Consider the following 24,031-nt stretch of genomic DNA (forward strand, 5'->3'; position numbering starts at 1 on the left):
AAGTAATGTTGTAGATGTAATATTTTCAAACTGCCAGTTTGGTAAGGAACAGATTAAGGTTACACAAGGGATCATGAAGTAGAATGGCTAACATGCTGGCTACAGAACAGGTTTAAAAGTAGTTACATTAATTCTAATTTTTTGACAATTAGTGTTCCACAAGACTTGGCACTGGAACCACTGTTGTTCATATTTAGATAAACAATTTGCACACTGGATGTAGAAATCACTAGAACTTGCAACACAAGTTATAAGATCATTAAAGAAGAAAGAAGCTAACGTAGGTTAGTACTGAGCAAATATCATTGAAAATTAGAGAGGTTATGAGAGCTCTGGTATGAACGGTATAGAGAACTGGAAAGGCTATAAAAATGATTTAGAAGAATAATACTAGAACTGACAGGTTATATCCATAAGACAATAAGACATAGGAGTGGAAACAAGGCCATTCAGCCCATTGAGTCCACTCCACCATTCAATCAGGGCTGGTGGGCATTTCAATGCCACTTACCCCCACTCTTCCTGTAGCTCCTAATTCCTTGCGAGATCAAGAATTTATCAATCTCTGCCTTGAAGACACCCAAAGTCCCAGCCTCCACTGCGCTCCATGGCAATGAATTCCACAGGTCCACTACTCTATGGCTAAAGAAATGTCTCCTCATTTCCATTCTAAGTTGACCCCCTCTAATTTTAAGGCTGTGCCCAAGAGTCGTAGTCTCCCTGCCTAATAGAAACAACTTCCCAGTTTCCACCCTTTGTAAGCCATACGTTATCTTGTAAAATGTTCAACAAGAGAAGCTGAGGTGTTGGTTAAGAAAAAGAAGAAAGCGCATGTCAGGTATGGACAGCAGAGATTGAGCAAATCTTTACAAGAGTATAAAGGCAGTAGGAGTATACTTAAGAGGGAAATCATGGGGGCAAAAAGCAGACATGAGATAGCTTTGGCAAACAGGGTTAAGGAGAATTCAAAGGGATTTAATAAATACATTAAGGACAAAAGGGTAACTAGGGAGAGAAAAGAACCCCTCAAAGATCAGCAAGGCAGCCTATGTGTGGAATGGCAAGAGATGGGAGAGATACTAAAAAAGTATTTTGCAAGAGGGTTTACTGTGAAGGAGGACATGGAAGATATAGAGAGTGGGGAAATAGATATATGTAACACTATGGGCAATTTAGCATGGCCAATTCACCTAACCTACACATCTTTGTGACTGTGGGAGGAAACCAGAGCTCCTGGAGGAAACCCACTTCGACACGGGAGAATATGCAAAGCCCACACAGACAGTCACCCGAGGCTGGAATCGAACCTGGGTCCCTGGCGCTGTGAGGCAGCAGTGCTAAGCACTGAGCCACCGTGCTGCCCTTGAGCCCCAATGTTAAAAGCTATGCTGACCAAAAGTAGAAACTTTCTATACTTCAAAGTAATAATTGAGAAACTATAATTTGAATCCTTTCTTTATTATTCCACTTCTGCCGGAATCCAATGCTGGCATGCCAGATTGAAGTTCCAGTACTTTGTGGATAACTGAGAAAGTAGCATCATTGGAAAAAGCAGGGCGAGAGTCTAGTGGTTGTAGAAAAAAACTGGCCTGGTCAGAGAAGGCATGGCAAGACAACAGCAGAAAATGGATGCAGGACCTTGTAAATTGCAGTGATCAGAGAGAAGTGTTGATGGGCTTTTATGCACAATATACAGTTATGAATGGATATGGATTCAGAGGCCTTTTTATTTGCTGAAGGCATGTTCAATGCTGGGATGAAGGAGGCCAAGAAACCAAAATCGGGCTTCTCCTACATGCTGCAAAATACAGCTACCAGAGCCCTTTAAGTGGAGGCTTCTTATCTATGGGCATCTTGATTGACAGGATGGAGTTTTGGACAAGAAATCTGTTTCACAGGATTAAAGCTGACAAGAGTAAGTAGGCAGATTGCTAAATGAGGAGGGTGGGTAAAGTAAGGTAAGCAGATTGATCACAAGAGACGGTACAGCATTACTGTCGAACTGCTGCTCCTTTGGTAATACAGTTACCATAGCTGCTCATGGATTCACGCCTTTTGTAAAGACCTGGCCACCTGTGGTTCAAAAGAGTGACTTTTAAAAAAAACCTGCCACCTCCTGATATTAAATAACTAACCTACTTCTGAAAAGCAATATGATCACCACTTTATCCCACCTCTGTTAAAACTGGAAGTAGGTTGATTCAGTTCCTCATTCAGATTTATTCACTGAAACCTCTGACATCTCCCAAATCCATCAGTTTGCATGTGTTAAAATTCAGCCCAGACTGTGTTGCTCATGCTATTGTCAAACATTGTTGTGCACGATTTCACTTTGCCAAACATTTAAGTGAAGGAAGATTAGAAAAATCTCCATGAATTGATCATAATCGATTAAGCTACAGGGCAGCAAGGTGGCTCACTGGTTAACACTGCTGCTCACAGTACCAAAACCCGGGTTCAATTCCACTCTCGGCCAACTGTTTGGAGTTTGCACATTTTCCCTGTTTCTGCAAGAGTTTCCTCCCTCACAAAGATGTGCAGGTTAGGTGGATTGGGACTTGCTAAATTGCCCATTGTGCCCAGGGACTGTAGGTTGGGTTAGGTGAATCATTCATGGGAAATGCAGGATTACAGGGAATAAAGTTAGGGAGGGAGGAACAATGGGTCTGAGTGCAGTGTTCTTCAGAGGAACTTGATGGCCGAATGGCCTGCTTCCGCACTGTAGGGGTTCTCTGAACTGCAATCTAGATAATGTAGGAACCCAGTGTAACAACAAAACAATTTGTAAATTGACATTCATCCACATATTACATTTATCCCAAATTACAGTTTGAGTAAAGTAATTCTATTCATGGATATGCAATAAATTTCTAGCCATTTTTATTGTCATTATTTGGCACTGATTAAAACTTGGCCTGAGAGATTTTTATAACGTCTATGTAAATGCAGCATTTTAATTCAATTAGGCTTCCCATAATGTCTTCAGAGCCGTCTCTTGGTAACACTCTCTTTATATTGCTGGATGAATTTGCCTTCGCAATGATCTACCATTGAACTGGTAAACAAATAAGGGGTTTTATTTATTGTGATGCTCAGATCTTTGGTGGGGGCTAGAAGCTAAAAGTTAACACCTTTCCAATCAGATGTCTCAGCAGCCTGTAGCCTTGATCCAGAGCAAGCGCAGGTCATATTAGAACCCAGGTTTTCCACAACAACGATCATGACCCAAGTGTACAGCTTCAGGCATTAACTTTATTTTGTCTCCATTCAATGGAGAATCTTTTGTTCCCCATACAGTATTAAATCAAATGATTTTTAAAATTCAAATGAACAAAAAAAACCAAAAATCAGTTATTGCTTTCAGAATATTTCAAAACATTTCCTTTAATATTCAGTCATCTAATGCAGCGATACATCATGAAGTCTATAGTGGTACATCGCGGAAATTTACCGATTGAACTTTCTTCCACTGGTGTGTAGACTTTAATTTGTCTCATGTGAGTGTCTCTTCCATTCTGATGATTTGCTAGTACAGCAATCTGTATCATAAACGTACGGATTGCCTTCTTGTTGACATCAGTGAGTGGAACATGAATCCACCCGCTTGGCTCCACCAGTTCCAGTTGCTGTAATTCAATTAGAAAAATGTATTAAATATTGTTTCCACTTTGGTGCAATCAAATAGACTAAAATTTTTAAAAAGGCACATGTAGCACAAAGAAAAATCAGCTTTAGAATTGCTCCACAAATTTTGAGTTTCAAATATTCTTATAAAAAGTTTGACTGCAGGTTATCTGTCACGTATGGGAAAAATAACTGGATTGTTACGTAATGATGCATTAAACAAAAATCCAATGTCAAGTTGCAAATGAAATACCAAATTACAGATATTACATATAACTTAAACTGCACTTGTCAAAGGCAGTCGCTCACCACTACCTTCTCAAGGGCAATTAGGGATGGGCAATAAATGCTAGCTCAGCCAGCAACGGCCACATCCCATGAACATATTTAAAAAAACAACTCAGCCAAATTTATGCCTTCGAGCCTTTAATGTTAAATTCATATCATCTTCCCTCACAATCTGCAAAACTAGGTGACTTATAATGTCTATCAGGTATGGGCATCTCTTGCAAATATATTTCTATAATGTAAACAAAGCACTGGAAATAAACATCTGCTTTTAAATAAATTTAGCACTGCTACAAAATAGGGAACATTTTTTAGCAGCATGTTTCTGACAAGGAATCCAATTGGCAGGGATTGTACATCAGGAAATCAATATGTCAATAATTTCTCTTTGCTATAGTCCATGATTCCCCAGTATGTATTACTGTTAGACCTTATAAATCTATCCAACTAGGTAGATCCTCAGTTAACATATCACCTACAGCACACGAATAATATGACATTCCTTCATTTATCGTAGGTGACATATAAGCCAGGATTACGCATTTATCCCAGAATGGGGCTTGAACTCATAACTGCACAAGTGGAAATGCTATTACTAAAGCTGTGTTAGCACTTAGGAGTTGGAGCAATGAATGGCTCAATTAAGAGGAAGCTGCCTGACCCAGTCAGCTCTGTGCCCAAATGCTCAGCCAGGGTTTTTCTGGCAAACATAAGATTTCAGGGAAAATGATGTAGAGAAAAGTGTATGAATGTTGCACATGTGGTGGGAAGCAAAAGAACAGAAAAAAGCCAAGACAGAAAATAAACTGCACACCTGCACAAACTATAGCATGAAAGTAGTAAATGGAGTTAAAATGTTAAGATTGCTTTCTCAATAACCTAGTATTTCCAAAAAAAACAGTATGAATCTGTATTTTTCCATCTGAAAAGAGAAAAAACAGTACACTGTGTATATTTTATTTAAGTGTCAAAGTACTGCTAGAGGGTAGCTAGGCAAATGACCATAACTGCCTTCAACATTAAAAACTGCATTGCGTCGAATTAAAATGTAATTGTTTAACTTGGCTGTATAATGCCCAAATAGACTTTCAGCAATAATATTTCACCCAAGCACTGTTTGACTATAGAAAGATTTTCCTGGCAAACTTCACTATAGTTGATTATATTTACATATCATTCAATTTATAACTTTAAGCCAGATTACTGAGCATTATTAACAAATCAAAGAATCCAGTTTTTGTACATAAACAATGTAAGATCTGGTTCTGTATTTATGTATCAACTTTAAGTATTTCCATAGACATTCAATTGAGCTGCTGAGTAACATTTGCATTTTTAGTTAAAGATTTGTACATTTTAAATGCTGAAAAGTCCATTCGAGACAACCATGTTTTTACATGTCTACAATTATATAGTTTCTAAGATCGTTTGGGAATACTGAACTGGATTGAGCTCATACAATGAAGACAATAGTAAAATTTTCCAAGTGGTTGAACACTTACGCTGAAACTGTAGAAAACTAACAGCATCCCATTATGCATTTGCATAACCTGCCACCCACATCGCTGAAGGAACAGCTTTCAAACACATGCAGAAAGCTCAAAAACCACTAAATCCTTTAACACCCATTCACATTTTTACAACACTTCATTTAGTTGAAAACGTGAAAAAAAAAATTAGCTTTCAGTGTCCCTGCAATGAATCTACTGTGCTGATGGATCAATTGTGAACTCAGCTGCTGTCTGGGATTCGTGACTAAAAGCAGTTTAAAAACAAAAATGATGAGTGCTCTATATTCTTTATGTCATCACTCTTGTGAGCCACATAGGATGATTAAAAACAATCTTCCAGAAGTTCCCACAGTGTGTGTGGATACAGTATTCAGTACTCTCAAAAAGATCACAACATTATACCCACACAATTAAAAGTAGCTTTATTCTTTACTCCACTTGATGCTTTGGGCTCTGCTCAGCTGACACTTTGGAAAACTGAGAGGGAGTCTAAAAATGATTTTATAAAGAGAAGGTCTTTAATAATTGGACAGAACAGTGGGCAAAAACATACTTATAGAAATGCACCTAGAATATTACTGAACAGATTACCAAGAATTTCAGATTTAGGAAGCCTTAAAAAATCTCAGATTTGTGATGGATAAATGCAACATCAACTGTAGAATTTGTAATTTAGCCTCGCCAAATGTCTTAAATGCTATGCTAATGGATAATCTTTTTTTGGATGGTTGGGAGGGAGAGAGTGAAACCCATTACAGAACCACAAAGACAGTAGTAGCTTTCCTCACCAAAGATTTTTCACATCTGCAGACAGAAAACTATAAATCTCCAGGAATTGTAAGTTTCTCATATTCAACAGAATCACAAGTATCAGGTCTCCTGCTGTCAGAAGCAACCTGATGATTCTTCCCTTCAGTCACATATGAATTGTTGCCACTTGCCAAAGTACTGGATCACTCCGTTCCCATGCTGTATGACTCAATACCTCTAAAACAGCAACAGCCTGTGGAAATGTATCCCAGACTAGGATCAATAAAGATGGATGAGGAGAAAATTGATTATTTTTTTAAAACCTTTTGCGTAACAATGTTAGATATTTTACATAATTTCAAAAAGGTACAACATTCTTAAAATATAAAGTCTTGAAATATAATGTTGTAGGAATGCTGAATCTTAAAAAAAGGTCAAAGATTGGAAAATCCCCATAGCAGGGCTTCTCAAACTGTGGGTTGCAACCCTCAGTGGGTTCAGCAGCTGAAATTCTGGATTGTGAGCTCTGAAGCAGCAGCCATGGAACTCTGACTGAATGCTAATTACTGGGTGGGTCTTTTAAATCCCTTGGCATTTATAATGGCGGAATTGTCCAATCCTCAAAGCCATTAGCAAATGGAGTGTTGGTCTATATTTCAAAGGGAATGTCGTATAAAAGTAGAGGTTTCACTAAAACAGTACAAGGTACTAGTCAGATCACAGCCATAATACTGTGAACAGATTTGGGACTCTTACCGAAGGGCTCTTCACACTTCCACTGAAGGTACCTTGTTAAATAAAAATAAACAAAACATATTCCATCAAGCTAGATTTCAGTCTGAGACCTGGGTTGTCCAGTGGTAACATCAGCTGGGATCTTAACAATAAGCTAGATTTGTTTTACTTGACACTGTGGATTAACCAGTCTCATCCCTCCCACCAACTTACCCCATGCTCTCAGGTTGTGCAGTCTCCTCCTGTATCTCCTCTATTACTGTCTATGGTGGCACAGAGAGTCTGGGTGTGCATAAAAGATCTGACAGGTAGTGCCTTTCTCACCATCAGCCAAGCAACATCTTGGAGCTCGTTGCAAAGTTCTGGAGATGAAGCATTCTGTCAAATTAATGTCACAGTCTGCTTGGGGAACCTCCCAAGATGGACTTTCTCCACTCTCTGCAGAGTCTCGAGGACATTACTAACTGATCACTCCCTGAGGCATTTGTGACAAAAGGTATTTTTCTGTACAATTATTTCCAGGTGGGACAATTAATATAGTATGGCCCAACTACTTGGACAGCAATGTAGACTGACCCATCCTTTGCAACACTGGGGTCAGGTAGAACCTCAGTACGTAGTAGGGGACTCAATTACTAGGGGTCGTGAGTTCAAGGGGTTTTTAAAAACTGTTTCTTGACTCAAGTAGACTCTGTCCTTGATTTTCTTTTCAGAGGGGTAATAAACCAGGCCGGGCTCCAATCAGTCTGGTTTGGTACAGAGATGAAAAAGATTTTGAGAGGCCTTTTGTTTATATGTAAACAGATAAGACTTCAGACCAAAGTGATCATGTTTCAGAAGTGACCTGTATAATGAAAGGGAAGTGGTCAGCTCTCTAGCTGAGCTGAGCTGAACAGTTTTAGTTCAGTCTTGAACTGGGAAGTTCAACAGGGAGCTGTGTGAAAACTGTCTCTCTTTTCTGCCCTTCAACTTCAACCTGTAAGCACGTGTTCCATTTACACTGGGTTTTAAAGGGAGTTTGCTTATTGGGACTGTTGTGTATATTCAGAACAGCATTATTAAGTCAGGCTGGACAGGTTGAGTTCTGTAGGGGTTCTTTATTCTATTCTGTGTGTTCCATTGCGTAATTTTGTGAATACATTTTTGTGTGTTTTAAAATCTAGTAGTCAACCTAGCTAACATAATCCAGGTAATGTTCACTGTACACATACCAAAACAGATTGCAAAGTTACGGTCTGGGACTGCCTCCTTAAGAATGTTTTGAGTGGTCTCGTCTACACTATAACAAAGGTGAGAGGGGAAAATTTTACGGGAAATATGCGTGGAAAGTTCTTTACGCAGAGGGTGGTAGGTACTTGGAATGCGTTGAAAATGTGTTGCTGGAAAAGCGCAGCAGGTCATGCAGTATCCAAGGAGCAGGAGAATCGACGTTTCGGGCATGAACCCTTCTTCAGGAATTCTTTACACTTGGAATGCGTTGCCAGCAGAGGTGGTAAAGATGGGCAAATAGCATCAATTAAGATGTATCCAGACAGATACATAAATGGGCAGGAAGTCGAGGGATACAGATCCTTGGAAAATGGGTAACAAGTTTAGATAGAAGATCTAGATTGGCGTAGGCCTGGAGGGCCAAAGGGCCTGTTCCTGTGCTGTAATTTTCCTTGTTCTTTGTCTTTGTAATTAGTGCGCATGGACCATGTGCATCACAACTCGATATAGCCACACACAAAGATGCACAACATTGAGTACATTCTTCGCCCTCTATTCAGAGATTTGTACAAGGTGTCCCTGCAGTCATTAACCATCTTTAATCTCCCAAATGAAGTAAAAGCTACCTTGGGTGACGACTAAAACATGGGAAATGAGCCAGACTTCTACCATGTACAACATTACTGAGAGCATCTCAAACCTGATGACCAGATTTTTTATCAGTATTGGAGAGTGATCAACAGTCTCACATGTCCAGTTTTTGTCTCACCTTGGCTATATGCACTTCCCAATGTTTAGTGAGGTCCGAAGTCACACGACACCAGTTTATAGTCCAACAGATTTACTTGAAATCATAAGCTTTCGCAGTGCTACTCCTTTGTCAACTTACATGACACTTCGCTTTACCTAACAAAGGAGCAGTGCTCTGACAGTGTGGTGATTTCAAATAAACCTGTTGGACTATAAACTGATATCATGTGACTTCTGACCCTGAACACCCCAGTCCAACATTGGCACCTCCACATCAATGCTTAGCACAAAGTGAAGGCCAGTTTGAACTGGTTGCAGTTACTCATGCGTCAGTGACACGAACAGCTCATCTGAGTAGAAAGCAGCAACACCACCCACCTACAGGAAGGCCTTGACCTGCAGGCCTCTGCAGTATGGGATATTCATCATTCTGAAGCCCACATTTTGTCTTGATGGATTAACAAAAAGCACTATGGAACAAAAACAAGGCAGGAGACAGAGGGCAGCCCTACACAAGTGCAAGAAGCTTTCTGGGCCCTACTCATAAAGACTGAAGTACTGATATTTGTGTAGAACAGTTAAGGTTCCCTCCTCAAAACTCATTTTGGAGTGCATGTCCATAGGGAAGTGTGCAATATTCAACTGAAGGCCTCTCCTGGTCCAGGCTGATGAGCCCACCCCCAATGTTCTGCACATGAGTGATCATATCCCTGAGTAATGTAAGGCAATCCATGATCTTCCTGCTCAATACAAATATGGTCAGGCCAAATCACTGACCCCAGAGCAGACATGACCTTGGGCAGGATTCAGTAGATTGGCCACCAATTCTTAATTCCCCTACTCTCTCCTATTTGTAGATGAAGGTGATGATGCCATTCCTCAATGATTCAGACGTGCTACAAGCCGAAAATATGCTTTCATACATTTCCAACTGAACCTGGCCGATTAAGTCCCACAGAGTTGAATACAATGCAATTGGTAAGCTGTCACTTCCAGGAAGTTTACTCTTTTCGAAGGCCTCAGTTAGCTCGTCTCGACTTGCTGCATACGGTCATCTAAGATTTTTATAATAGAGGACAGTAAGAACTGGGAGACCGTGCTGTGAGCTTCATGTCACAAACAAAATTACTGCAAGTGCAAGCTGTGAATGGCAATGTGAAAGCAAACAAGCACCGGGTACCTGAGTGATGAGAGCAGGCATCTATGCAGCTCTTTAACACAAAAACCCAAACAATAAAAACAAGAAAGGGAAAAATTTGACTTCTGAGATGGAGAGGAGGAAAGGATCAGTTGCCCCAATTTTGATACTGCCAGCTTGGACTCAACCCTCCAAACTATCAAATGCAGCCCATTACACAAATGACCAAACTTCTGTGACCAATGCATATGCAGAAAGTCCTTCGACAGAAATGTCCAGGATGCATCCCAGGAAGGTGTCACTTGGGAAATGGAATGAAAACTGCTGAAAATGTGTTGCTGGTTAAAGCGCAGCAGGTCAGGCAGCATCCAAGGAACAGGAAATTTGACGTTTCGGGCACAGGCCCTTCATCAGGAATTAAATGGAATGAAAAGTCAAATTACAGGCTGACTCCAGAAAATTCAGATTAGTTGGGCACCCTACTATTTTAATTGGACTGTGCAGCAAGGTGGGTGAATAGAGGGAGGGAAAGGAAGACGGGATTAAAAAAAAAGAGAAAAGTAGTGACAAAGAAAATGAAATAAATTTGTTTTGAATCTATAAAAATAATCTATATAATATGAAGGAAGAAAAGACAACATTTGTAAAAAGGAGTTAATTTTCTGTGTCAGATTGATTGGCAGTCAGTACCTATGCTTGCATTAGGTTCAGTTTCTGTCTAATCCACTAATCTAACAACTTTATATCACAGTCAACCATGTAGCAGACAGTGAATAGCCATTTTCACAAAACCATCAGTAGAGCTGTGAAAGGTTAACAGTAATATTTGGATACTGGCATTTATCTGAACGTCTGTTATTCCCCTGAAATTGCTGAAGCATTTGTACAACTTTAATGGAAACACAATCTCACCCTAATTTTGACATTAAATTCACACCATATACAAACAAAATCTCATTATCCAATAGTTCAATAACATCTCATCCAGAAACTTTGCAACCACTGAAATCCCCGACATCCACCAACCGGGTGCCATCTGATCAAGGAGTCCAAACAGGCACGGAAATTGGCATGGTGCTGGAAGGGGATCTAGGAGAAGCATGAAGTTCTCTCTTGGCTGGTTCAGGACAACATAAGAAAAGTGAAGCAACTCATCCTTACTAGCAGTCTCAGGTATCAAGCTTGAACAGTGGTTCATGATCGGGCAGGACACCAGATGTCAGAATGACAGTGGCATGGGTTACTGGCCTGGGATGATTGCCAATTTAATGACAACTGTTGAAATTGAGAGAAGTGTATTTTGACCAAACCTGGGAAGTGGCTTTACCCTGGCTTGGTATCTCTGGTTGATCTCCAGCCTCTGGAGATTCTTACACAGGATCCACTTTATTACCCTCATTTATTCTATTACCTTATCAGAAAACACAATTGAGGTAGTTGAACACAATTTGCTTTTAACAAATGATTAACTTTCCTCAATTAGCACACAATTGTCCAAAAGGATGTTAATTTGGCCAGGATTATTGTTTCTAAATCTTTTCTACGGAGGTGAAACTGCTGGTTTTATAATTGCTGGGCTTATTTTTGAACAAGGGGGATGACATTTATTGTTCTCCAGTTCGAAGTCTAAAGAAGTTTGCGAAATGACGACCAGTGTCTCTGCGATTTTCACCCCTACTTTCCTCAATCCCCACCAGACACTTATCTGGCTGAACCCTTACTCCCACCTATTGCTGGTTGCATGAGAATAATGGGTAACAGGGTACCAGGTAATGGGGACTTCATTGTCTCATGAAGCTTAGCCTTTTAGATCAAGTGCTTGGCTCCTTTGCCGTTTCAAGCACATGACTTGAGTAATGTGAGAAACGATCACACATCAGTGTACAGCCCAGGCTTGAAGAACTACATTTACAAAGTGAAGAGTTAAGTAGCCAACACTGGAGACTCAAAAATTTCTGAATAACAATTAACAGCTTATATAAATGAGATACTTCATATAAAGAAATGCCTTTTATGCAAGATCTTGAGAAATAGACAGAGTTGACCATACTGCCTTAAGTCTGCATCCCCACTCAATATGACAATCATTGATTTTCTACCTCAACTCCATTTTCCCACATGCTCACTATATATTTTTCTATTGTCTCTCTCAGATTTAATCATTTTCAAAGATGGAGCATCTTTGGTAGAGGTAGACAATTCCAAAAATTCACAATCCTTTGAATGTAGAACTTTCTCCTCAAATCAATCTTCAATTATTCACATCTATCCCAAGACTGTGCCCAATATTTTAGGTACTTACCCTGGAGAAATAACCTTCTAATGTTGAGCTTGTCAAGCTTTGTCATAAGCCTGCTGCACTGTTCCAGGAAGCCTTAATGCAAACTCTCAGAACAACATCTCATTTTCCATTTGGGAACACTGTTGTCACAAGAACCCAGCATTAAGTTCAATAAGTTCAGAGACTGATTCCATTCTTCCATGTTTTTACACACCCAATACCCTGTCCTGTAATGACATGGGTTGCTTTTAGCAGAGCACACCCATTCTTTCTTACTCTCAGTTATTATAACTTAGTCAGCTTCTCTTCTGTCCTGCCCTACTATCAAGAACTCCCTCACTTGCCTAACCTTTCATATATATCTCTGAGCTTCATCTCCACCCATCCTCCAACTTCCCCAACCTCATCTTCAGTATAAATATCACATTTTCCTAGCTACTATTAGTTCTGATGAAGAGTCACCAGACTGAAACGTTTTTGTATTTTCTCCCCACAGACACCGCCAGACCTGCTGAGTTTCACCAGCAATTTCTGGTTTTGTTATCTTCAGAATCTTGCATGGTTTCAGAAGATCAACATTCATTTTTGAATCAGTTATTCAGCCTCTTGACACAGTTCAACCCACTCATCTCAGAAACCAACCTCGTGAACCTTCCCTGCAGTGCCTCCAAATTATAGCCTTAGATTTTGAGACAACAAATGTGCATAGTACTCCGGTTGTAATCCCAAGGCACTGCAAAATATCACAAGACTTCTCCATCCTTGTGCCCCAATCCCTTGCAATAAAGGGCAATGTGACATTTGCTTTAATTGCTTGCTGTAATTGCATGCTAACATTGTGTTTTGTATGAGCGTCCCAAAGTTCCTCTGAACATCAATATTTACATGTTTCACACCTTTTAAAAATAAAGTGAGTGAACAATCCCTCATTTCCCAACATTATATTACATCTGCCAACATGTTGTTCAACTAATTTAACCGCCTTATTACATCATCTCTTACAGTTTACATTTCCACCTGGCATTTATTCAAGGTTAAAGTTCCTTACTATAAAACACATGAGACATACCCAGTGAAATGAACACATTTGCATTGTGGTGAAAGAATGGTTTTGAAGGTCAGTGTGATATATTAGAACAGTAGATTGGGCTACCTGACTAATGACTGATCAAGTTTCACATGCCTAACTATCTAGAGCCCCGAGATATGTGAATAGTTACTTAAATAAATAGGCCTGAGGCATACTATTTATGCAATTAAAATGACTTTAAGATAATATTTAAACACAAGTTTCAGACTGGGCACATGGCATAATATGTTGTGTCATCACAATGGTGGCTAAACAGAGGATAGCTTTTCAGACTACGTCCATTTCCTGTACCCACCTGCTTGTCTAAACACCAGTTTTTTGAGTAAGTCATCCAAATAAATTAATTAAATTGGATTAGCATGCCATCCAAAATATTTCTATTTTAATATCAATAAAATGTTTAGCAACATTTTAAAATAAATTTTGCAGCGGTACTTAACAAAAGCTAATTTAAATATTGAGAGATATTTAAAAATTGGAAAGATACCAAGATATATCCTCTCTAAATTTATGTAGTTGATTATGGTTTGTCAACTGTCTGTCCTCTGCTCAAAAAGTCAACAAATTATGTACAGAGAATCAACCTATTTTCTAACCTCCACCACTTTTTAAGCAGGCATCATTTGCAAATTAATTGCAGGGGGAACAGAAATCACAATACAGCTTTATTACGAGACCCTCTTCTCAAAAAGCAAGAATACAAAACAGCTCTCAGATCATTAATTCTAATTTCACACATTGTAAAATGTACAGCAAATAATTTTTGTAGAACAGTGACACCTAGTGGATAAAATAAAATTCAAATGTATTAAATTATAAGGAGAGATCAATTTGTTCTGTTATCTTTCTTAAATAAAATTATACTAGAAAAAATTGAGGTTCAATTTTACACTGTGGCAAAAAATTATTTTTAATCATGTCTAATGTTTTGTCATATCTCTTACTGCACAGCTACCTGCGGAGCATGTTTGACGACAACATCCAGCTCTATTTTGACTCTTATATATTGAACATAACTAATGTTCTGCCCTCCAAATCCTAAGCTGCATCAACTGCACATTATATTTGGTTCTCGCAATAGTCGTCACAGTAAAGCAGTCTGGGAAGGGTGTCCTGCTTGCTGGGAAGAAACAAAGCGACATCACAGGAATGGTCTTACACTATTACAGAACTAGAGGCTTCAAAGAGAGTTGGTTGGTAACTTGTAGGTAAGGACAGGTTAATATTTCCAACTTTTATGACTAATAGTTTGTAAAGTATTCTTATGGTTAATAGCTTCCAAGAGATTCTGGAGTAACAAGGAACAGGAAAGGAGGACAGTAGAGAAATTGGTATTTTTCGATATTAAGTTAAGCCTTTTGGAAGATGCTTAAAGGGGAAACCATGATGTGGAGGTGCCAGTTTTGGACTGGGGTGGACAAAGTTCAAATCACACAACATCAGATTATAGTCCAACAGGTTTATTTGAAAGTACAAGCTTTTGGAGCGCTCTCCTTCAGCAGATGGCTAGTGGGACAAGATCACAGGACACAGAATTTATAGTAAAAGACCTAAGTGTTGTACAATTGATGCAATGTATTGGACAGTCCTAGATTGCTGTTAAGTCTTTAATCACTTAGAATGGGGATACAGGTTTCGATTGAATAATATGTAAATCCCAGAATTTCTTTCAAGTCACAGCCCCAAGATAACTTAAGGCTTTATCAGTTTAAAAAAAAACAAATTTCTCAGTTCAGACAATATATTAAAGGTATGAGGTTAGAGTTTGTCTATATCCCAACTTAGAGTTAGACTGGTTCTATTTCCAAATTAGAGTTAGACTGGTTCTATTTCCAAATTACACAGGCATGCACATACACAAGTCCATGGGGTGAATTTGCATATTTGTATTTGCAGATGTATTCTATTTTGTTCAAAAAGCATACTACCCCACTAGCTACCTGACAAAGGAGCATCATTCCAAAAACTTTCAAATAAACCTGTTGGACTTTAGCCTGGTATTATGATATTCTTAACTTGAAATGGGTAGTCATGGCAGGAGAGCTCAAAGTCACGATGTGCTCCTCCTGCACTATGTGGGAAGCTGGACATGTTTCCAATGCCCAGGACCAGTTGCAATTCCTGAAAGCCTGGGTTTTGGAGCTGGAGAAATGGTTGGGGACACTGTGGAACATCCACAAAGCTAATGAGTCATGGATAGCACCTTTAGAGAAGTGGTCACACTGCTGGCAAAGATGCCAAATGCAGAAAGGGAATGGGTGACTACCAGGCAGAGGAAGAGGACAATGCAGGAGTCCCAGTTATTCCTGTGCAAAGCAGAAATACCACTTTGAATACTGTTGATGGGAATGTCCTCCCAGGAGAAAACAGCAACAGTCAAGTTTGTGGCACCACATTTGGTACTGCTCACATGGGAGAAATAAAAATGTGGAAACAATTGAATCCCTATGAATATTATAAAAGGCATAGATAAGTGTTTCTGTGGCCACAAATGAGACTCAAAGATCGTATGTTGTCTCCATAGTGCAATGATCAAGATTGCCTGAGAGAGTCTCCAGGACATCCTGAAAGGAAATGGTACACATTGAAACCAACATATATAAAAATAGGAAAAGGTCCTAAAAGCAAAATATAGGGAATTAGGAAGCAAAGTGAATATGATCTCAGTATCAGGGCCACATGTTGGTCAAAGTAGGAAAAAATACAATCTATCAGATGAAAATACGACTAAAGGGGGAAGAGTTTCAGATTCCTGGGGCTTTGGAACCAGTTCTGAGGGAAGGTGAGACAGTTTACAACTGGGCAGGACCATACTTGGGAAAGTATTTACTAAAGTCATTGGGATGGTTTCAAACTAAATTGGCAGGAAGATAGGAACCATTGCAAGAGATTAGAGGAAGGGGAATCATGGCCAAGAACAAAAGGCAGCAACGGCAATAAAAGACGTGATGGACACAGGAATCAAACAAGGCCACGGTAAAGAAAATATTGAAAATGGAACAAGAAATGTTTAGAAGGCAAGATTTGTGCTTGAATGCATGGAGTAGTCAAAATAAAGTGGATGAATTATGTCATGCAAATAGTTGTAAATTGGTATGATATAGCTGGGTTACGGAGAAATTGCTGCAGGGTGACCAGTGATGGGATCTGGACATTCAGCGATGTTTAGTATTTAAGAAAGACAGACAAAAAGGGAAGGGCGTGGAGTTGCATTGGATATAAGCACTACACTGAGGAAAGATATTAGCTCAAGCAATGTAGAATTTGCGCGGATCAAATTAAGAAATACAACAGGGCAAAATACATTAGAAGGGTGGTACCTAGACCACCAAACTGTATTGGTGATGATGGGAATGACACTAAACAGGACATTAGAGACGCATGTGGTAAAGGAACATCTGTAATTATGGATGACTTTAACCTGAACATAGATTAGGCAAATCAAACTAGGGATTCCTCCTACTGATGTGACTACAGAGTACACGGCATTGCTGCCTGGGCCAATATGTTGAGAAACGTACCAAATCCAGGCCATCTTTCTTTGGATTTATATAATGAGAAAGGAATAAATAAATGGTAATTGTAGATGTGAGACCTCCGTTGGGAGGAGTGACCATAAGATGACAGAATTCTTCAAGATCGAGTGCGAGCCATTCATGGGATAAGGGCACCCATTGGCTGGACCAGCATTTATTGCCCATCCGTAATTGCCCAGAGAGCAGTTACGAATTGATACTGAGACTAAGGTCCTGAAGATTAACAAGGGAAACTATGACAGTATGAGGCATGAGTTAGCTATAATGGATCAGGAAATGTTGGAAAGACTGGAAAGGCAATGGCAAATGTTCGAAGAGCAAATGGATGAACTACAAAAAATGTTTATTCCTGTTTGGTGTGAGAGTGCAAAGAGAACAATGACCAAACCATGGCTTACAAGGGAATTTAGAGAGATATTATTAGATTTTTAAAAAGAGCCATACACATTAGGAAGAAACTATAGAACTGAGGATTGGAAGTAGTTTTTGTCAGCCAAAGAGGACCATGGGATCGATTAAGAAATGGAAGATGGACTTTGAGTCCAAGCTTGAGTGGGATATTAAAACAGACTGCAAAAGTTTCTGTCGGGAGAGAAAAAGATTAGTGAAAACTAATGTGGGTCTTTACAGCCAGAAACAGGGGAATTTATAATGGAGAACAAAATAAAAATGGGATGATGAAACTAAATTCATATTTTGCCTCTGTCTTCACAAAGTAGAAGATGAACAAAGTACCAGAAATGATAAACAGTGAAATGGAGAAACTGAAGCAAATCTGTTTTAGTAGAGAAGTGGTGTTAGAGGAATTGATGGGATTGAAGGCTAATAAATTCTCTGGGCCTGATAGTCCACATCTCAGCGTACCTAAGGAAATGACCCAGGAAAGGGTGGATGCATCGGTGATCATCTTTCGAGACTTTTTTTTAGCTTTTGGTATAGTCTGTACAAATTGGAGGGTAGCTAACATAACCTCACTGTTTAAAAAGAAAGGTAGAGAGAAAGCAGAATTATAGGCCAGTGACATTAATGCTGGTAATGGGGAAGATGCTAGAGTGTATGATCAAGGATTTAATAGTAGACCACTTTGACACAGTCAGCATGGATCTACAAAAGGGAAATCACACTCTACAAATCTACTTAAATTCTTCCAAGGATGTATCTAGTAGAATTGATCAGACAGCCAGTGAGTATGGCTAGTTTAGACTTTCAGAAGGCTTTTGACAAAGTCCCACATAAGAGCTTAATATGTAAAATTGAAGTATATGGGATTGGGGGTAGTGTATGGAGATGGATAGAAAATTGGCTAGCAGACAGAAAACAAACAATAGGAAAAAATGGATCTTTTTCTAAATGGCAGGTAGTGACTAGTAGGATACCACAGGGATCAGTACTAGGATTCCAGTTATTCACAATGTATGTTAATGATTCACATGAGGGAATTAAATATAATATCTCAAAATGTGCAGATGACACAAAGCTGGGTGGAAGGATGAGCTGAAGGGAGGATGCAGAGATGTTGCAGTATGATTTAGACAGGCTGTATGAATGGGTAGATGCATGGCAGATGCAGTATAGTGTGGATAAATGCGAAGCTATCTACTTTGGTCGCAATAATTGGAAGGTAGATTATTGGAATAGCTGTAATTTGAGAGTGGGTAATGTTCAATAATTCCTGGGGGTCCTGGTGCAGCAGGTAGTAAAGAAGCTGATGTTATGTTGGTCTTCATAGTGACAGGATTCAAATGCAGGAACAAGGAGATCTTGCTGCAACTATAAAGGGCTTTAGTGAGACCACACCTAGAATACAAGTACAGTTTGGAGTCATTTTCTGAGGAAGGGTATTCTTGCTATAGAAGGAGTGCAGTGAAGGTTTACCAAATGGATTCGTTGGATGGTAGGACTGATGTAAGAGGGGAGATTGTATCAGTCAGGATTATATTTACTGGGAGCTTAGAAATAAGACAGGAAATCTCCTAGAAACCTATAAAATTCTAACAGAACTAGACAGAACAGATGCAGGAAGGATGTTCCACATGGTGGGGAAGTTCAGAACAAGGGATCATAGCTTAAGAATAAGGAGGTAAACATTTTAGAATTGAGATGAGGAGAAACTTCTTCATACAGGGAGTGGAGAGTTTGTGGAATTCATTGCCAAAAACAGTACTTGAGGACAAAGTTATGTATTTTCACAGAAATGGATATAGCTGTGTCTCAAGGGATATGGGGAAACAGTATTGTGTTTGATGAACAACCATGATCATATTGAATGGCAGAACAGGCTTAAGGGGATGAATGGCCTACTCTTGCTCCTATCATCTATGTTTCCATGCTACAAATGAGCTCGCTGACCTATTCTTTGTCAACCAAGATTCTTTCTAAACTTTCTTACTAATGTTCCATTATTGCCATGGCATTGCCTCTCCCAATTTCAATATTTTCCTCCAGCTCTAAAATCCTCCAAAACCACTATGTTCTTCTAACTATTTTCTCTCATGGATTCTCAAATCTCTTCACTCCAATCTTTACAATCATGCTTTCAGTTACCTGAACTGCATGCTGTGGAACTATCTCCCTAACATTTGGGCTCTCTGCCTGCCTCCCTCCCCTTTTTTAAGACTCTCCAAAAATCTATTCATATGGCCAAATTTTTAATTAACCCTCCTAAAGGTAATGATTTGTCATTATTTTATCTGGCTATGATTCTATGGAAAACCTTAGAATTCTTCTTTTTATGTTAGAAGTGCCCCAACAGTCAAGAAGCAGACAAGCGTTACATCAAGTAATGCACAATGGCTGCTGAGGTGGAGCTTTAAAGTCACAAAATGCAAAGTCATGAAGTAAACATAAGCTGCAGCCAGTTTAACTTGAGTTTGGGAGGCGTTCATTAATTTCAGATTGCAAATCAACCTTTTAAGATTGTTTTGAATCGAGAGCAATGTTTAATACCTGTTACGTACCTGTTAAAACAAACCATCTGCTAAATGCTTAAGTGTCTGAGGAAAAACCTGGAGACCATTGCTGAAATAAGAACCAGTAACAATTTTATCCAATAAAGTTAATAACACATAATAGAAGCCAGGTCATTCCATATTCTTGAATGGCAAAATTTGGAAGTATGAAATGATAAGTAAAAGTTTGAAATAACAGTAATATGTGCAGTTAAGTAGCACTGTTCTATGATGAAGCCAAGGAATCTTGGCAGTAATCTTCTAAGAACCCTTAGATTCTGGAAATTCCCAGAGGATGAGAAAACTAACAGTGTATCACGTTTATTTTAAAAGGGAAAGATGTAAGACAGGTAAATAAAAGCCAGTTGGCTTACCATTTGTTAGTGGAAAAATATCATAGCAAGAACATAGTCAGCATGGCTTCACAAAGGGAGAATCATGCCAAGTAAATTTATTACAATTATTTGTGGAGTTAACAAGCAGTGGATGTAATATATTTACATTTCCAGAATGTGTTTGATAAGGTACCACAGGTTAGGCTACTTAAAAGTTGGAGTAACATATTAGAATGGATGGAGAATTGGCTAACTAATAGAAGACAAAGAGTTGGGGTAAGTTGGCATTTTCAGGAAAACAGCCTGTAACTAGTGGTGTGTCACTGAGGTCAGTGCTGCGGCCACAATCTTCAGAATATATGTTAATAATTTAGAATTTTGCTATGTTAAAAGTGCCATAAAACTGCAACATTCAATTTCCTCATCTAAGGTTTTAATGGAAGCATTATCATATGGAAATAACGTCAAATCATTGGCTTTCGGAAGGTTAACTACAAGTTTGGGGATGACACAAAAATGGGTGTGAATGCAAGGGGTGAAGATGAGACTCTGCAGGGCGATATAGACAGCTTAAGCAAGTGGTGAAAAATTTGAAAGATGGAATATAATATGAGGTTATGTACTTTGGCAGGAAGAACAGAGGAGCTGAATATTATTTAAATGGAACAAGACTGCAAAAAGCTGTAGAACAGCGATTTAGGAGTCCTCATCCATGAATCACAAAAAGCTAGCAACAAAGTTCAAAAGGTAATAGGGAACGGAAGTGGTGTGTTGGTTCTATTTCAAAAGGAATGGAGTATAAAATTAGGTAGGTTTTTCTAAAACTATATAAGGCTGTAGTCAGACCACAGCTAGAATACGGTGAAGAGTTTTGGGCCCCTTATCTAAGCAAAGATACAGACATTGGAGGCAATCCAGAGAAGGTTCACTAATTTTATTCTTTGGAGGGACTGTCTTCTAATGGGAAGTTGAGTTGGTTGGGCCTGTACTACTTGGAGTTGAGAAGAATGAGAGACAACCTTATTTAAAGAAACAAGATTTTTTAGAAGTCTTGATGGGATAGGTATGACAAGGGTGTTTCCCCTTGTGGAAGAAGCTAATACCAGAAATCTTTTTACATGTTTGGAGGAAACATGTGAACAGGAAGTTATTTCGAAGAAGCCGTGTTATGTTGGTGCAGGGTAGCTTGTGGATGGTACACACTGTAGTCATTTTCTATTAATAATAGAAGGAATGAATCTTCATGGTTGAGAATGCAGTGCCAATCAAGGGGAATGCATTGTTCTAAGCAGTATCAACTTTATTTCATTGTTTTGGAGCTGTCCTCATCCAGATAAGTATAGAGTACTCCATTACAATGCTGACTTGCACCTTGTAGATGGCATGTGGAGTTCAGAAAATCAGGAGGTAAGTTACTGCAAAATTCCAGTTTCAATGCATGCTCCTATTCTGGTTTATCACCCTCTTTTCCTGTATGTACATTTCCTCAGAGTCAGTCCTTTTTCCCCTGAGCTTCAATGTTGCTCAGTTACATCAAGCAAATACTGCTTGTGAGTTTTTCAATCCTCATTGTCTCCGGTGCACTCAAGTATTCCTGTTCACATGCTTCTTCCAAACACCTAAAAAAAATGATATAATATATAAAAGCACAAGGGCAGCAGGAACATAGGCACATCCTTACGTGTTAGCTCCTTTCAAAGTCACACAACATCTTGACTTGGAAAATATCCCTCCTCCATCACTGCTGGGATAAAATCCTGAAAATCCAAAATCCACTCTCTCACTAACATTTATGTGGAATTCACACCACATGTATTGGAAAGTTACAAGAAGATCACCTCCAACTTCAAGGTCAATAAATGCTTGCCAAAAAAGCATAGATGTCATATAAGAATAACAAGAAATGCCTTTCAGATAATATTGATAGGGAATTGCAGAAGACAGTAAATTCTTTATATTGAAGAGTATGGCAAGAAGATTTTTCTGTATAATCAGTTTTTGTGTGGTCTCCAGTTGGCCCTTGTTAAAGAATAGTCCTTTTGAAAAAAATATCATTAAATGGCTCTCATTAAAAAAATCTTGGGATTTCAATCAAAATTATGAGTGCTCTGACATACTTTAACATGATGGTGTTTCATGTAGCATCGCACAACTAATGAAAAAGGATCAGATTCTACTGAGGGACAGGGTAGCTGTAGTGTGTCCTCCGAAATTGGGTTTTCAAATGCACAATCTTTGACAGTGAATTTCATACCTCACTCAATGTTAAGTATGTGCTAACACAGACACTCTTACCAATTCCAATTCTAATCTCATCACATTGGGAAGACAATCCTTCTATATTTTCTGAGGGGGTAGATAAAGGACTCAATTTTTTTTTAAACACCAAAATGTATCACCCTAAGCTATGATGCTGTGCACCTTTAAAGTATTTGCTGAAATGTAACCTCATCATGAGCACATTCTGCCCATATTTAGCACAGAACAAGGGAACCAAAACTTCAGCTAATGCTACTTTGGTGTCTAGTAACCCAGTCCTTAGATTTGCAGAAATGTTTAATTCGCTGGTTTGTTTACATGAATACTGCGGTCTTGAAGATTTAAAAAGGTGTTTTAAATGCTGTATGTTTATTAGGAAAATTCACAAAGCACAATACTTGAGAAAAGCAGTCCTCAGATATTTCTTCATATGCACCATGCAACAATGAAGATGAAAGACTGGGAAATCACTGCAGGAGGGCTGCAGGAACCTTGATAACAAGGGGAGGACTATTATAACACCAACTGTTATCAAGAAAGGAGGTGATAAATTCATACCCGCATTTCTTTGAGGTCATGGAAGTTGTTTCCCACTCTGACAGAGACCTTGCTTGGAGTATAGCTTTCATCTGATTTGTAGTCTGCATAAATACATAGGGTTTTCACAGTTGTTTTCCGGCTATAAAACAATCAAATTAATTACAGTAACTGAAGTATCAGAAATACATAGCATAGCGGTCAGGTGCTTGTAATAAGAACAGCTGCCTTTTCTTTTTGTTTTTCTTAAATTAACTCCTAACAGATGTAACTGAAATCTATTAAAATCAAAACAAACTTATCACCTTTATGTGCAGAAGTGTGAACTGTGGGCTAGCCTAGGAGTTGTATGTGTGGGGCCTTCAGGTAAATCTGAAAGCTGCCCTCAATCAAACCACCACACATACAAGTATATCCCACTATGACTTTGAGAAAGCAATCCAGAGTATGTTGTCAAATTTACATCCCCACCACAACCACCACCACTCACTTAGCCCTAGCACTATAGATAATCATGGTAATCTGAAAGCTACCTCAATTCTGACCAGCAATTCACTGCAGACTACACAAACAGTGTACTTGCCTGATTTGTACGATACAATTTCACCAGCAAGACATCAGAAGAACATTTATGTATCAAAAAGTAAGTTTTGTTGAGATACTAAAAGTATCGCTGCTTTCAAATCACATGAGAATATAATTCACAATTTCTGAATCTCCATGGAAGCATAGAAATTATACAGTCATTTGGCCATCTTGTCCATGCTGAACCAAGACACCCAGGTGCCCTTTCTGATCTCATCTTCCAGCATGTCGCACATAGCCTTGCAGCTGACAGCACTTACGATGCTTTTTAAAAGAATTTAGGGTCTCTGCCTCCACCACCAACTCAGGCAATGAATTCCAGACTCCCATCACCTTGAGTACAAAAGGCTTTCCCTCACATTCTCTCTAATCCTTCTGCCACTTAGCTTGAATCTATAACCCCTAGTTTTTGAACTCTGCCAAGGGGAACAGGTTCCTTCTATCTACTCTATCTC

At 39.0% G+C, this 24,031-nt stretch overlaps 1 protein-coding gene across 3 annotated transcripts in view; it reads right to left on the reverse strand.

Annotated features, from left to right (window-relative positions):
- Positions 1 to 3,368: 3,368 nt before the first annotated feature.
- The window catches only part of anapc10 (anaphase promoting complex subunit 10), a 43,261-nt gene continuing 22,598 nt past the window's right edge, over positions 3,369 to 24,031 (reverse strand). The window contains exons 4-5 of one of the 3 annotated variants that reach the window (XM_060832886.1): positions 23,013 to 23,133; positions 3,369 to 3,626 (exon numbers count right to left, since the gene is read on the reverse strand). In XM_060832886.1, coding sequence (XP_060688869.1) covers positions 3,396 to 3,626; positions 23,013 to 23,133 — 352 coding nt within the window. In that variant the 3' untranslated portion in view covers positions 3,369 to 3,395. Of the gene's footprint in view, positions 3,627 to 19,869; positions 19,931 to 21,474; positions 21,815 to 23,012; positions 23,134 to 24,031 lie in introns of those variants that run through there. The other 2 variants (XM_060832896.1, XM_060832904.1) reach the window with 2 other exon arrangements.

Source organism: Hemiscyllium ocellatum, chromosome 1 (assembly GCF_020745735.1).
Source record: "Hemiscyllium ocellatum isolate sHemOce1 chromosome 1, sHemOce1.pat.X.cur, whole genome shotgun sequence".
Classification (NCBI taxonomy): Eukaryota; Metazoa; Chordata; class Chondrichthyes; order Orectolobiformes; family Hemiscylliidae; genus Hemiscyllium; species Hemiscyllium ocellatum.